This window comes from Ascaphus truei, chromosome 1 (assembly GCF_040206685.1).
Source record: "Ascaphus truei isolate aAscTru1 chromosome 1, aAscTru1.hap1, whole genome shotgun sequence".
Classification (NCBI taxonomy): Eukaryota; Metazoa; Chordata; class Amphibia; order Anura; family Ascaphidae; genus Ascaphus; species Ascaphus truei.
The window spans coordinates 412,967,064-412,978,734 of NC_134483.1; the positions used below are offsets into that span (position 1 = coordinate 412,967,064).

The following is an 11,671-nucleotide window of genomic DNA, read 5'->3' on the forward strand; positions in this document are numbered from 1 at the left end:
CTCCTGCAGCCCCAGCGATCTGTGCACTTGGCTGCAAGAGATTGGGAAGGCGATGCGGTGAGGTGCCGGGGGCGTGGCGGACGCGTCACAAAGCTGGTTCGCCTTTATTGGCTGAACCAGCTCACGTGACGCCGACGTCATGCGGCAGACGTCTGAGAGCACAATTTCTCTTGACTCCTCAAAATGCTTCCGCGTCAACGCGCTTCATCGCCGCTAGGCGCGCAGTTACTTGGCTAACTTCAATAGCCAAACAGGGATGAGTGCCTGACGTGGGCGTGCATGCACACGCGCTCACGTAGCGACACCGGCAGCATAATCTCGGCCTTAGAATTCCCGAGCAACGCCTGGTACTTTTAGTTCGTTCCTAAAAAATTGGACTGCTGTTAGTGGAAGCCATGCTGTAGTGTTATTTGATAACTTGCTCCAGAACAGACTTGATACCTAATGTTACCATAATTACTCGCTGATTCTAAATCGCATTTGTGCTAAGATTCAAGCTGGTCTATTGCTCTGTTTCAACAAACTTGCTAACAGATCAGCAAAGATGAATAAAAACCAGGCCATAGTTGAGCTGGAGTTAGTTGGCAGGCGTGTCACCAATCCAAAGGGACATCCACATAAAGACTAGAATATATGTAGCAGACACACTACAGGTGTCCTGCTCCTTGTTTTACACACTGCATACCTACCAAAATAAACATGGTAGATTGTGTTCTAGAGCAATGGAAAGAGCACCAGAAGAGGAGAGTCATCCTCAATAACACTGTTAAATTAGAACTAATTAAGATAATTTTCATGAATTTATTCAGTTTTTGCTTTATATTTTCAGTAAAAATAGGTTCTAGGTAGCTTATTAAATAACCTTACTACAGTATGTAGATATACATGGTGGCAAGAAGGTGGCACATGCTGTGTACTGTATGTGACAGCTGCCATGCAGTTAAACTGGTCCAGGGTTTCCCCGGCAACCAACGAATACACTGTATGGAGGCTAAGAGGCGTGTTGGAAACCAGACTTGGACCGATAAACAGAAAACTGTCAGGAAAGTTGAGCGTTATGAATAATAAAATGAATGAAAGTGCTCACACGTCTTCAACGTCCAGCTCCGGCCTCTCGTTGTGGTGAAGGTGCCATGCCTGTCAGATTCATTTTCTCAACAGTGGGGAAAAGTGAATTGACACAAAATTCCTACAGCAAATGGCATTGCAACGCTGGCATTTCAGGGGCCCCGGCCCTTTCCAAAAGCCTGAGGAAATGGGGCCTGAAACACGAGCGTTGTTATCACATTGGCTGTAGGAATTTTGCACCATTCAGTTTTTTTTGATTATGCTGTTTTTGTATTTTTATTGGATAGATTAAATTAAATGAATCATTTTTGCATACATTTTACTTGTTGATATTACTTTTTTGAGTACTGGTCCAACGCACTTTCATACATTGCCTGCTCTCACTGCTCTATCTCTGCTTCTTTACAACCCTATTTATATCTTACCCCAACTCTCTCATATAACAGGGGATAAATGTTCAGAAAACAGGAGCAGCACTAACACAATAACACACACAATAACAATCCAGATACAGTAAGTCGGGTCATGTAGACCAGAGGTGCGCAAACTTTTCACTCTGCGCCCCCTGCCTGCTCTCTTCCCATGCTCGCTCCCCCCTCCTTACCTTGTCTCCTGCACCAAATGACCCGGCGGGGTCACGTGACATTGCGTTGTTATTTGACGCCGCTTTGCTATGGCGACGCATCGCCGAAGACAAAGGGAAGTTGCAGAGGCCTCACGCGATCCCCCGACATTTAATTTAAATGCCTTGGGGAAGGGCGCGGGACCTCTGTAACTGCCGGGGCCCCCCCGTTTGCGCACCCCTGACGTAGACCAACCACTCACCACCTCGCTCAGCGATTCAAGAAATGTCTGTAGTAGAAGAAGATCACAGCACTTCCTATTCATGATAAATAGTAAAACATATAGTCTTCTTTATTTAGCACACATTAAAAACTGCATATAAAATATAAAATCAGCAGCAGAGCAGAACATGATAACTCATGGAAGTATAAAGACTAGTGCCTCGGACTAAAAAAGGGCTTTTATAAAGCTCTACAGGAAGTTCTAAAGAAGACTATGTGCTTCACTAACTATCGTGAACAGGTTACTGTAACTCTCTTCTAATATGCTGTATTGGAAAATCTATCAGATATGTTTTTAACCTGCCCCCAAAAAAAGGTTAAATACACCATTTTTTTCACAATGTAACAAAACTTTAAAGAATATACAATCTCTATGGGAGGTGATAGTTCAGGAAGAGTTAGCCAAAGTTCCCTCTGTTTTTCATACTTTCACACAACAGTTGTACTATGTAACTAAAATAACTAGTTCACTATTGTGAGCATAAAAGTATGTCCACGTATGCATTATTGAGTCTTGTGTCAATCCATAGAGCCGCGACTTGACCTTTTATCTCATAATTTACCATAACATTTGAGCGATTTTCCATGGTAATCATTGTAATTGTTTGCACAGTATAATAATATATGTATATTAAAAAAAAAAAATGAATGGTATGTTTGCATTTGTGTCTCTGGTAGGCTAAGCCACTTAGGGGGTGATTCACTGAGGTCTGTTTGCAGGACAACACACCTGATACAGCGTATCCTCTCAAGTACTTTTAACAATGTTTGATGTGATAAAAAAAACATAAAATAAGATTTAATATAATTGATCTTAAGTTGATGTAATCAACCGCTGATCGGTCATATCCTATGATGGCACTCCAACATGTTAGATTAGCATTGGTGATTAATTTACATTTTGTTTATGTTCTGCATTGTAAAGTTGATGACTATCCTGCTACTGACAATAGAAATCTTTTATGATCTGGTGTCAAAATGTAAAACTGTCAGCCAACTAAAACATCACACTCATTTAAGCAGACTTGATGAACACAACTTATTTGTTTCCTTTCTGTTCCTCACAGATGGTACTAGACAAGAAGAGGTGGAAGGAGAAGCCAGTGAAGAAGAAAACTGGTTTGGAACAAATTCTGAGACCCCATCAGAAGCTTCTTATGGCGACGCTCAGGAGAACTTTAAATTGTCTCCCGAGGACAGAGGACAAGAGTCACCCACTTCCCCTGATACTTCTCTGGGAAGTGCAACTCCAAGTTTGAACACTGACCTGGGAACACTGGAGAATGACATATTTAAGGATGTTTCGCATTGTAGGGAGCAGTTGTCAACTTCTGCATCTTCTGTGGATGAGGATGAGCAAGTGTGTGCAAACAGGCCATTAAGAAGTAATCTTAGGCGTCTCCTTGAGGCAGGTTCTGTCCAACTGGTAACAGAAGCTACTACAAATGGCAGTGAAGAGTCTCCACTCAATTCTGCTCCAAGTCTCCAGTTTTCTCCCTCTACTCACCATGCCAAACAGTTGAGTGTCCTTGCTAGGAAACTCGCTGAAAAGCAGGAACACAGTGGTGGACTATCGACTAACCGCTTTATTTGGAGCCAAGATAAATGGCTGCAAAACTCGAGTACGACATGCCTGTCACCAGATTCAGCTATCCTGAAACTGAAGGCGGCAGCTAATGCTGTCCTTAAAGACCAACCGCAATTGAGGACAGAAGAAACGCTAAGGTTTGAATCATTTACTTCGCCATTCAGTTCTCAGTCCGCAAGCTCCACCTTAGCGGCTTTATCCAAGAAAGTCAGCGAGAGAAGCCTGACGGCAGGACAGGAGCGGCACTCTGCCGCCGGCCCATTCCTTTCCCTGGCCTCTATGACCTCCTCTGCTGCGCTGCTTAAGGAGGTTGCTGCACGTGCCGCTGGTAGTATTCTTGCTGGGAAAAAAAAGCCCTTTATCTCAGAGGATACGTTGCCACTGCCAGAAGTGAAGCAAGAAAAAGTTACTTCAACGCAATCCTTGGAACTCTTGTTGCTCCCTTCTCCCAAAGGAAGATCTCCTAAACCTGGAAATACAGGTACAAACACATTATTTTGTTTGTTGTATGTTTTTTTTTTTTTTTACGAGGGTGTTAAGGCTATTTCTCTAAAGGTTAACTAATGTCCAGAAAGGAGCATGGTTTGTCATTGTGCAGTGTGCACAAACAACTTTTACAATGAAGAATGAAACGGTTTGAAATGATTTTAATGTGCATAACAACCTAAATTAAAGCAGCACTTGACTTTTAAATGCTGCGATAAAAGGTAAAATGGTATACGATTAAGTACTTCCAACAGTTTCAAATGTTTGGGGTCTTTGTTGTAGAAAATATAGATATGGAAAATATTGTAGGGTATCCTACAGTAAATATATATATATATACAGTATCTTACTCTTTAACCCCAAAACACCAATAGAGAATCTGTTCTTGTTGTGAGTATTGGGGATTGTGAGAAGAGCGGTGCCAGAACATAGAAACACAGAATTTGACGGCAGATAAGAGACACGTGTCCCACCGTATCTGCCTGTTTTACTAACTGCTGCAAAACCTCACACCCTATTTGATTCTTGCCTTTCTTTCGTATTTAGGATATCCTTATGTCTATCCAAAGCATGTTTGGATTCCCCTACTGTATTAGCCAGTACCACGTCTGATGGGAGGCTATTCCATGTATCCACCGCCTTTTTCTGTGAAGTAGTACTTCCTCCCATTTCCCCTTGGCATGCCACCCTCCAACTTCAGAGAAGGACCTCTTGTTCTAGCACTCCTTTTCTTTTGTAATATGCCTCCCTCCTGTACTTGGTTGAATCCCTTTATATATTTGAAAGTTTCTATCATATTTCCCTTATATCCTCGAAGTCAGGCCCGTTGAACTCAGAATAGCTTGGGAGCCGATTCTTAAGTCCGACTGCAAGACTTAAAAATATTTAAACTTTGCTGGTATCAGTCTCCCTTCCTCCCCACCTCTTCTCTCCCCTACTCTCTCTCTCTCTGCATGTCACTCCCCAATTCCACATCTACAGTATCTCCCTCTCTGCTCCCATCCATTCTCTCTGTAACTCTATCCCATCCCTTCTCTCTCTCCCCATCCCTTCTCGCTCTCTCTCTCTCTCATCCCTTCTCTCTCTCCCTCATCCCTTCTCTCTCTACTCCATCCCCTCTCTCTCTACTCCATCCCTTCTCTCTCCCATCCCTTCTCTCTCTTCCTCATCACTTCTCGTTCTACCCATCCCTTCTCTCTCTCCCCATCCCTTCTCTCTCTCCCCATCCCTTCTCTCTCTCTCTCTCATCCCTTCTCTCTCTCCCTCCCATCCCTTCTCTCTCTCCCTCCCATCCCTTCTCTCTCTCTCTCCCATCCCTTCTCTCCATCCCTTCTATCTACCCCCATCCCTTCTCTCTCTTCCCATCCTTTCTCTCTATCCTATCCCTTCTCTCTCTACCCCATCCCTTCTCTCTCTACCCCATCCCTTCTCTCTCTACCCCATCCCTTCTCTCTCTACCCCATCCCGTCTCTCTCTCGCTACCCCATCCCTTCTCTCTCTCTCCCCATCCTTTCTCTCTATCCCCATCCCTTCTCTCTGTCCCCACCCCTTCTCTCTCTATCATATCCATTCTCTCTCCCCATCCCTTCTCTCTCTCGCCCATCTCTTCTCTCTGTCCCCATCCCTTCTCTCTGTCCCCATCCCTTCTCTCTCTCCCCCATCTCTTCTCTCTATCCCATCCCTTCTCTCTCTCCCTCATCCCTTCTCTATCTCCCTCATCCCTTCTCTCTCTCCCTCCCATCACTTCTCTCTCTCTCCCATCCCTTCTCTCCCATCCCTTCTCTCTCTCCCCATCCTTTCTATCTATCCCCATCCCTTCTCTCTCTTCCCATCCTTTCTCTCTCTATCCTATCCCTTCTCTCTCTACCCCATCCCTTCTCTCTACCCCATCCCTTCTCTCTCTACCCCATCCCGTCTCTCTCTACTCCATCCCGTCTCTCTCTCTCCCCATCCCTTCTCTCTCTCCCCATCCCTTCTCTCTCTCCCCATCCCTTCTCTTTGTCCCCACCTTTTCTCTCTCTATCATATCCCTTCTTTCTCTCGCTCATCTCTTCTCTCTACCCCATCCCTTCTCTCTCTACCCCATCCCGTCTCTCTCTACTCCATCCCGTCTCTCTCTCTCTCCCCATCCCTTCTCTCTCTCCCCATCCCTTCTCTCTCTCCCCATCCCTTCTCTTTGTCCCCACCTCTTCTCTCTCTATCATATCCCTTCTCTCTCTCGCTCATCTCTTCTCTCTCTACCCCATCCCTTCTCTCTCTACCCCATCCCTTCTCTCTCTACCCCATCCCGTCTCTCTCTACTCCATCCCGTCTCTCTCTCTCTCCCCATCCCTTCTCTCTCTCCCCATCCCTTCTCTCTCTCCCCATCCCTTCTCTATGTCCCCACCTCTTCTCTCTCTATCATATCCCTTCTCTCTCTCGCTCATCCCTTCTCTCTCTACTCCATCCCTTCTCTCTCTATCCCATCCCTTCTATCTCTCCCTCATCCCTTCTCTCTCTACTCCATCCCTTCTCTCTCTACTCCATCCCTTCTCTCTCTACTCCATCCCTTCTCTCTCTTCCTCATCACTTCTCGCTCTACCCATCCCTTCTCTCCCTAATCCCTTCTCTCTCCCCTTCCCTTCTCTCTCTCGTCCATCTCTTCTCTCTCTATCCCATCCCTTCTCTCTCTATCCCATCCCTTCTCTCTCTATCCCATCCCTTTTATCTCTCCCTCATCCCTTCTCTCTCTACTCCATCCCTTCTCTCTCTACTCCATCCCTTCTCTCTCTTCCCCATCTCCCCTCTCTCTCCTTCTTTCTCTCTCCCTCTCACGTTCTGTCTCTTTCTTTCTCTCCCCAATCCCTTCTCTCTCCCCCATCCCTTTTCTCTGTCTCCCCATCTCTTCTTTCTCCCTCCCCCTCCATCACTCTTGCTCTCTCCCCCAAAACACACACACACACACACAATACCCCCCATCCCCCACTCAAATGAATTTGAGTTTAGAAAGGACACTTTCACCAAAATGAGGTATTGTTTTAATGGATGACAGAGCATTGCCTTTAATCTCAGAAAAAGTTTTAGATATAAGGACATGATTCTATTTTCTTCTACTATTATTTTGATACCCATCTGACACAAGAAGACAATAAACATATGACCATATTTCAGTGGCGGATTTCCCATTAGGTCTCGGCCAGGGTGCCGCTGAGCGGGCGGGCGCGCTCACGCTGGCCGATATGAAACACATTGAGGCAATGTGTGTGGCCAGCGTGAGCAAACGCCCGCGCATGCTCGGCGCTTAGATGCTTGCAGAGCAAGCAAATTGAATTTTGCAGCTCTGTGACGTCGTGGTCGCGTCCCCAGACGAATGCGCACCTAGCCGTCGTGAATCGCCTGTCCGAGCAGGGCGTAGCGCACGAGCGCCAGAGCGCCCGCTCCCTGCCAGGCCGCAGCCTTAGGCAACAAATTTTGGGGCGACAGAATTTAGGGGCGGCATGTGCAATCAGCACTTGGCAGACGCTTGTGCACATACTCGATCGGCAAGTGGCGATAACGAATGTGCACAAGTGTCTGGCAATCACCAATTGTGCATGAGCGACAAGCACCAATCGTGCATGCGCACATGGCAAGCGCTGATCGCACATGCAAGGGTGGCAATATGACGTTACGCTGTGTCATGTTGCCATGGCAACGGGACTGCACGGCACTGGAGGATGAGGACAGCACCAGGTAAGTGCCTAAGGGCGTCATTTTTTTTAAAACCGCCATATTTACTGAGCAACAAACCAAAAAGGGATTATGTATAAAAAAAAAAAAAAAAGCTGCCGTATTTCAACGTTTAGGTCGTTAATGGACCTTACTGAAGGTAACAAATACACTACAGCACAAGTAATTTAAATAACCCACGCACCATAAAACACCACCCAGGAAGTGATGCCATTAACAGGAAGTGCCCAATGGCACAGCACGGCTATCATACCTTACAAAAATGTTGTCTGCGCCATTACTATGTTTGTAACCGGCTGCAGCTTGAGAAAAAGTACTTTGACTGCTTGGCAAATCTGGTTAATGATATGTAACGTCTGATAATGCTATACAATAATGTACTGCTGAGAATACGAACCATATTTTATACTCACTTAGAATAAAATAGGCAGTAAATAAAGAACCAATTAAATGGGCAGTCTTTAAAACATTGTTAGAAAAGCACACTTAGCAGTATATATCCTTGGGTAATAAATGTAAAATAAACCAGTCTAAACAAATGGAAAAGAAGAAAAAAAGGCTGCAATAGAAAGTTAGATCAACCCTAAAAAAAAGTTATTTAAGTACCTTAATAACAAAGATTAGAATAGATGAGGTTTAATACAGATAAATGTAAGGTTATGCATTTGGAAAACAAGAATAAATAGGCAACTTACAAATTAAATGGGAAAAAATTAGGTGAATCCTTGATGGAGAAGGATTTAAACAGCAAGCTTGGCAATAGTGCCCAATGTCAGGCAGAAGCTGCAAAAGCAAATAAGATATTATTGTGCATTAAACAGGGTATTGGTGGAAGGGAAGTAAGCATGATTACATCACTGTATAAAGCATTAGTAAGACCACACCTTGAATATGGAGTACAGTTTTGGGCACCACTCCATAAAAAAGACATTATGGAACTAGAAAAAGTACAGAGACGAGACTAGCTAAATTAGATTTGTTTACATTAGAAAAGAGGCATCTAAGTTGATATTGCAACTATATACAAGTATATTTGGGGACAATACAAGGAGCTTTCAAAAGAACTATTTATCCTACGGACAGTACAAATTACACAGTGTCATTCATCCCTTAAGGTTGGAGGAAATTAGATTTCACCAGCAACAAAGGAAAGGGTTCTTTACAGTATGGGCAGTTAAAATGTCAAATTCATTACCCATGGAGACTGTGATGGCAGATACAATAGATATCGTCAAAAAAGGTTGGACATTTTTTTTAGAAAGGAAAGGTATACAGGGATATACCAAATAAGAAAACGTGGGAAGGAGGTTGATCCAGGGAGAAAACTAATGGCCGGTATAGACGGGAAGGAATTTATTTTTCCCCTGACATTGGTCGATTTTTCACTGGGTTTTTTGTTTGCCTTCCTCTGGATCAAAATACTGTAAATACAAATATAGGATAAGTATCTGTTGTCTAAATTTAACATAGGTTGTACTTGATGGACATATGTCTTTTTTTCAACCTCATCTACTTGCAAAGAAGACATAATAGAATATTTTTCAAATAAAATGATACTTGTAGGTTTCAGTTTTAAAGCAGCAAAACATATTAATTCTTATGTTTAAAAAAAAATCAGTTCTGTAGTATTAGATAATAGTTACTGTTTTTTTTTTTTTAATTCAACTCCTAATGCTATTGTGAAAGCGTAGAAATAAAATCAATGAGTCAAGGATTCAAAGTATCAACGTGAGTTTATCTGCACCAAAGTACAAGTGAGAGAGAATTCAAAAATGAACTCATGCCTCTGAAAACATATTGCTTGGTATCACATTTTTATGCATTTCAAAAGGAGTAATACGCCCCTTAAGTGGGCTGGCTTAGAGATAAAAAACAATATGATGACTTATACAAAAATCCTTATTAATACATAAATATGCTTCACATGCTATATTATTATCCTATACATCACAGCAATGTGGGCCCCTTAACCTTCTGACTTAAAGCTGCAGTTCAGGCAATATCCTGCATGTGTTTTTTTTTTTTAATAAATCAGTTCTGTAGTAAGAAAAAATACTTTTAGCATTTTTTGTTTAAAAAACAACAACTTTGAAAGACCAATTTTCTTGTATTCTATTTTAACAAGCATGCTTGTTCCTATAGCAATGATTTGCATTCCCCATATTTAAAGATGTCGCCAAACTTTGCCGATCAATAGACGGAGAACGAATTGACCGGCAGCTATGCAGTTCTTTAGGTAATTAGAGATTGCCCACATGAAACTATTGAAGTAAAAAAAATAAATTAAAAAAAAAAAAGACTGAACTGCAGCTTTAAGGAGTAACCCTGTTTAGCCCTCTGTGTGTACTGTATCTGTCAGATAACAGAACCTAAGGTCAGCAGAAATGTCTAAGGCAGGAAAAACCTCTTACGAATGCAATTTCAATTTCATGACTCGTAGGAATTATACAAGGGCGAGTTACAGCTAGGAGCGATACTCTGCAGGATCAAACATTCACAAATCATACACAAATATACATACATTCAAACACTTAAAATGGCTACTGCGCCAAAATGGAGGTGATGATAGTCTGTCTTCATATAACCTGAGCCCCACACATTATCTCAATCTTCACACTATTTTACTCAGTTTTAAAGCATCCTTTGCTTTCTATAGCAGGTTTTAGCCCTCCTCCCAAGCAGTGAAATATCTTTTCAACACTTTCCTGTTGTGATCATTTGTTGCCAATGTTCCCAGCAGTTTGAGCTGTAAACTTTAACAATAGATAATGTTACCTTAGCAGCTGCAATGTATTTTTATATTACTGAGTTCCACAGACTGAAAGATTGAGTGAAACTGAAAGGAGACCAATAGGCCGTTAGGCACACTTTCAGGATCTTAGCAACTTTATAACAGGAGCACCAAACGATTGCCAGTTTAGGTAAGAATGTAGCATTATACATTGTCACATGCGTTACATATAAAAATCAGAAAAAAAAGTTGGAAAGTAGTATTGCTGCTTATTCTGTCATTTTATTAGCATTGCAGTTAAAGATGATGTATGTACAAAACTAAAAAATACTATGGAAAAAAGAAACTACAAGTCCTTTAGCTAACAAAACAATTTTTAATTGGATCCAAAAATGTTGGCAACTTTACTGTGAGGGCTAGATGACCATTATTAGTGTAACATTCAACCAATGTTCCAATGTTTGTACTATGTTACTGCGTTATTTAAGGATAGTGTCCTCACTGTGTAATATAACTACTAAGGATGTGGACTTTCCCTGGTATTTTCGTGTTTTGGGTGTAAACATTTTTAGTGTTTTGGTTTTACCAAAACTCACGTTTTTGGGATTTTTAGGAAATGATGGGGGAAAAAAACGAACTTTTTCCAGATTCAAACTTTTATGCAGGGGAGAATGAACTGGCATGGTGGGGAGTGACATGGGATAAAGGGAGTGTGACATGGAAGGGGAACTGACATAGGGGGAAAGAGACTGACATGTTATATGATTTTTTCCTCTGAGGTTGTGGAGCCAGCAGGACAAACCCAGGGGGGGATGTAAGGTGTGGGGTGAGGGACTGGAATGGGAAAGTGAAGAAAAAATGTGTTTTGGTTTGTTTCTGCCTGGAATTTGGGGCCCTAGATCTTAGCTCATACTTCGGATCAATCTGAACGGTGAGTGTTCTGGACAGTTCGGGAAAGCCAGACCCCCAGGTTCAGAGGGGCGGTTTGCACTTTACGTACTATACCAATCTGTTAATGTAAAGCTGTTTAAATGTAAGAAGGTGTACAAGTGCATTCACCTTCTGTTAGAGCGTTATAACATAGTATTTCAGTAATGTATTTCTCTGAGACTGGGTTACTGTATGTGTAACACAGAGCAGAGTAACATTGATGAGCAACACCTGGTGCTGAGTAAGTGCAACCTTTGACCTTTACAAGTTTATAGCCAGAAATAGTGATCTATAGAGGTGAAAGGTTGCAGGAAA

At 42.5% G+C, this 11,671-nt stretch overlaps 1 protein-coding gene across 5 annotated transcripts in view; it reads left to right on the forward strand.

The window, feature by feature from the left end:
* The window catches only part of ZNF827 (zinc finger protein 827), a 182,718-nt gene that overhangs the window by 40,122 nt on the left and 130,925 nt on the right, over window positions 1-11,671 (forward strand). For all 5 annotated transcript variants that reach the window (XM_075614080.1, XM_075614069.1, XM_075614088.1 and 2 more), the window contains exon 2: window positions 2,981-3,982. In XM_075614080.1, coding sequence (XP_075470195.1) covers window positions 2,981-3,982 — 1,002 coding nt within the window. The remainder of the gene's footprint in view (window positions 1-2,980; window positions 3,983-11,671) is intronic.